Source organism: Triticum urartu, chromosome 5A, assembly GCF_056163025.1.
Source record: "Triticum urartu cultivar PI428250 chromosome 5A, HENAU_Tu73, whole genome shotgun sequence".
NCBI classification, from domain to species: Eukaryota; Viridiplantae; Streptophyta; class Magnoliopsida; order Poales; family Poaceae; genus Triticum; species Triticum urartu.
In genome coordinates this window covers 300536244-300540874 of record NC_141877.1, presented here as the reverse complement: position 1 = coordinate 300540874, position 4631 = coordinate 300536244, and the positions used below count along the sequence as shown (strand labels likewise).

At 44.9% G+C, this 4631-nt stretch overlaps 2 protein-coding genes across 2 annotated transcripts; both read right to left on the bottom strand.

Annotated features, from left to right (window-relative positions):
• Positions 1 to 1541: 1541 nt before the first annotated feature.
• Positions 1542 to 2108, bottom strand: LOC147971135 (uncharacterized). The gene has a single exon (XM_087523837.1). It carries the CDS (start codon positions 2106 to 2108, stop codon positions 1542 to 1544), a length of 567 nt encoding a protein of 188 aa, XP_087379963.1.
• A 180-nt stretch (positions 2109 to 2288) lies between these two features.
• On the bottom strand, positions 2289 to 4056 carry LOC147971134 (uncharacterized). The gene is made up of 3 exons (XM_087523836.1): positions 3953 to 4056; positions 3747 to 3884; positions 2289 to 3531 (listed from the first exon to the last, which is right to left on the bottom strand). Exons 1-3 carry the CDS (start codon positions 4054 to 4056, stop codon positions 2289 to 2291), a joined length of 1485 nt encoding a protein of 494 aa, XP_087379962.1.
• Between the last annotated feature and the right edge of the window lie 575 nt (positions 4057 to 4631).

Below are 4631 nucleotides of genomic sequence, written 5' to 3'. Positions count from 1 at the left end.
TCATCATCTGCATTTCAAATGACTCATTATGCATCAGGCTAGCTAGGCGATATGAAATTTTACTTCTTGGCTATAGTCACCGAGCACTGCAATTTGAAATTATAGCCACGAATTTTGGAGTAGTCGAAAGGGCATTCTTAATCTGATACAGTCAACTAAGCACTCAATTTTCAAAACAAGAAGCGGTTGCTACCATATTATTTATGTTTACAATTAACAAACTACATCCTGACATTCCTTCTTATTTTTGTTTGCATCTAGACGTGATGACCTTGAGAAAATCCATGCACTTCAATTGGACATGAGTTTTCTGCCATGTAATCAATGATGCACTTCACGTGATAGAACTGTAAGATCAGTACTTCTATCTACTCTATTCATCACATCTACACTTCTGTTTATTCATTCTATGAGCTCTCTATTTAAGAGAAACAACAGAGACTACTATTTAAGAATAATAGCCTTTTCAATTAAATGCTGAAGTATGTGTTTCCTGCATGCACCCACAAGTTATTCAAGAAAAACTAATTAATGCCTTAAACTTAAAAGTATCTCATGGCCACAACAAACAGTTCACTCAAAATTAAAACAGGAACTACTTTTATTGTGCTACAAACAAAAGCATAATAGGGTTTAGGAACCACAGTTTTAATTTTGAAAACCTTTACGAGTTTAGCAACAAACCGGCATGGTAGAAAAGTTTTTAGAAATACAGGGTAATAAAAAATGTAGTACTTCAATGTGTGGGCAAGCAATAGTACGTTTTTTATAACAACTATTAGGATGTGATTCGAGTATGACACGACATTTTCAATGGTAGTCACATTAGTAACGGCTGAAATGTATGCAACTTGTATATGGTATCGTAGTGTCATTCGAAGAGAGAAGTACTGCTGCTTAAGATAAACAAATATTGACTAAAAAAGTACCATGTCAAAACTGCCCAACTGAAATATCATGATCTGCACCTAAAGTGTGTTCCCGGTGATAAAGACAACTATATGTTGTTTCCTTAAGGAAAACATGCACACACATTATTGATAGACAAAAATGCCACAATAATTAATTCTGTCTAGTGTATACTAACCGAACTGAAACATATAGACTTAAAACAGGGGGCGATTGTCTCATGTTATTATCTAACATGTCATATTGGCTATACCTACATCTCGAGACATTCAAAGCATAGGTGTACTGGATGCAAAAACTATATAGATGCATACTCTAAATCCTCAGAGTCTGAGCAAAATATGATAAAATTGAAGATGAAGTGCACTGGCCCGTAGCAACACCACTGAAGCTGGGCATTCTTAATCTGATAGTGGTTGCGCACGTTTAAATAAAGATTGCAGTCAAATAAAAAACAAAGATAAACATCTGTACAAAAGCACTCCAGAGCAACAAATTATCTATAGAATAAGAGTAAATGCTCTTGTCATATTCAAAACCCGCCGGTTTCGTAAGTGTGGACTTCAGCCTGTAAGGACTTCCTTATAGACGATGTTCTTCATCAAGGTTTGTAAGGACAAGGAAGCTCTTTTTCACTTCTTTGATTTATCACTTTGCTTCTTGCCATTATCCTTCTCCTTCTCCTTCTCAATGAGGATCTTTATGTTCCTCTTCACGGTGGCTCGAGACAACGCGACATAGAGTTGACCATGAGAGAACACCGGATTAGGTAGGTACACGCTAACAATTGGAATCGTCTGTCCTTGAGCCTTATTAATCGTCATGGCAAAGCTAAGCCTTACAGGAAATTGCTTCCTCTTGAACTTGAATGGAAACATGTCATTGTCAGACGGGCATAGGGGTATTCGAGGAAGGAATACCCTCCTACCTGCGTGTTGTCCGATCACGATTTCTGCGTCGATGGCGTTCCTCTCGAAACCTCGGACCACAAGCCTCGTCCCATTACATAGACCATTAGCCAGATCAATGTTCCTCAGAAGTATGATAGGGCAGTTGAGCTTCAGGTTGAGTGCATGCGGAGGCAGACCATTGGGAGTCAACCCATTCAGGAACTCGGGAGCGTAGTAGCCATATGGGTCGTCTTCTGCACTGTCAAAGCTATGGTAGATTACTTCTTCTCTCCGAAAACGCTCTACCATGTGTATGTTTATCTTTTCCACATTATCGTTTGTGGTGGAGAGGATTGCGCGTGAAGTCATGTAATTCAGATCGGACATGTTGTCATCTAGTCTTAGAAACACATGGTCAATCAGCTTCTCTAGGTCGTCACCCTCGCATGTAGATCGCACACAAATATCTTCAGGGAGTCGTATGTTTCCTTAATTGTCAACTTCCTCGGTGCCATTGCCTAGTCTTAGCAAGTAATCCACAAACCAGGTGTCATTATGAGCCCTCATGTTGATGACGAGCCTTAGCTGGCGCATACCCTTCCAGAGATGTGAACTTCGGAGGGTTGCATCAATTATCTGACCCCGGGACCCCCTCCTGACGACCGGAAGCACCTGCCTAAAGTCCCCGCCAAACACAACAGTTTTTCCTCCAAAGGGTCGGTCCCATCTTCCCATGATGTCACGCATGCTGTTGTCCAGTGCCTCGACCGCCCATCGCTTAGTCATGGTGGCCTCGTCCCATAGTATCAATGAGGCCATCCTCAGTAGCTTGGCGGTACTACTCTGCTTCGTGAAGGTGCAGGAGGCGCCATCGTCGCAACTCAATGGGATCTTGAACCTCGAGTGGGCAGTCCTGCCTCCAGGCATGATAGAAGCCGCGACGCCTGACGTCGCGGTAGCGATAGCGATGTTTCCCTCGCTTCGAACCTTCGCAAGCAGCGCCCTGTACAGGAAGGTCTTCCCTGTACCTCCTGGGCCATCAACAAAGAACACACCCCCATCACTGCCATCAACAGCAGCTAGTATCTCGTCGTATGCAACCCTCTGCTCGAAGTTTAGCGACGATGCCAATTTAGTGTCGTTGATGTCAAAATCGATGTTGGATTCCTCGATCACTTCTCTAGCCTCGCCCTCGGTTGGGTCGAACGCATCGTCAATGCATGGAAGAGCGAAATCAGCTATGTCTTTTCCCATGGACTGCAACATACCCCTAATGTCAAGCAACACCATCTGTTCCACCTCAATCGGGCACGTGTGTGATCGCCGATAGTCATCAGACATAGGCTCGAGGTGCCTATCCCATAAACCACGCATGTCGCCTGGCTCACAGTGCACCAAAATTGTTGCGAAGAGCCTCCTGAGCGAACATGGCATCGCCCACTGCTCTGCCTCGGTAAGACAGTCGTCGAGCGTGTTATCTGCCTCGATGAGTCCCAACCTTTCGGCAGCCTCTATAAAGCTCCCACATAGCCTACCGTCCACGGTGAGCAGGTCCTCATAGGATGTCTTGCCAGCAACATGGTTTAGCAGCACACGCAGATAGTATCGCTCCCCCTCAGCAAGATTGGCAGACACAATTTGACCTATCTGATAACGCTCCACCCGCTCTTTCCAGTACTTCTTACCCTTCTGCCAGGTGAACCTTCCAGGAAAATCCTTGTACAATATATTCCTAGCCCAGGGTGGTTTTGGTTATCTTTGAAATACTCTGTCAACATGGATTTGGAGGCATTCTCAGAGGCGACTACGTCGGTCAAGTGAGCTTGCTCATTGAAGGCCACCCTGTGCATATTCGGGAGACGAAGAGGCAACTATAGGACAGGAGGGTCATTGGCACACAAGGGGAAGCCAAATATCCTCCACATCGCCTCTGGAGGAGTAACCCACCTCGCGTCTACGTCAATGTTACCATCGGCGCCGGGCTGGTCAATGCTGAAAGAAGCCCTGTCATGGCACTTGTATATGTACTTGTAAAGGTATTTGACGGCCTTTATGCTGGAGCAAACCTCAACGTTGATGTGGCAACTGAACATCCGCAGAAGGTAAGGGTTATACGGAACAACCCATTTGTTGTCCAACATTTTACCACGGACCTTAGCTTACCGACCATCATCTCGACGATGATAAACTGGGTATGAGCACTTGCCCTGTGCCATGTTTTCATTGAACGGCCGTGGGTATCTGCACTTGCACTCATTTTGTTGCATTGATATGTCTCCAACGTATCTATAATTTTTGATTGCTCCATGCTATATTATCTACTGTTTTGGACTATATTGGGCTTTATTTTCCACTTTTATATTATTTTTGGGACTAACCTATTAACCAGAGGCCCAGCCCAGAATTGCTGTTTTTTTGCCTATTTCAGTGTTTCAGAGAAACGGAATATCAAACGGAGTCCAAACGGAATAAAATCTTCGGGAACGTGATTTTCTCACCGAACGTGATCCAGGAGACTTGGACCCTACTACAAGGAGTCAAAGAGGAGGTCAAGAGGGTGGGGGCGCCCCCCCTAGGGCGCGCCCCCTGCCTCGTGGGCCCCTCGGTGCTCCTCCGACGTACTTCTTCCTCCTATATATACCTACGTACCCCCAAACAATTAGAGGAGGAGCCAAAAACCTAATTCCACTGCAACTTTCTGTATCCACAAGATCCCATCTTGGGGCCTGTTCCGGAGCTCCACCGGAAGAGGGCCGTCATCACGGAGGGCTTCTACATCATCATAGCCTCTCCGATGAAGTGTGAGTAGTTTACCTCAGACCTTCGGGTCCA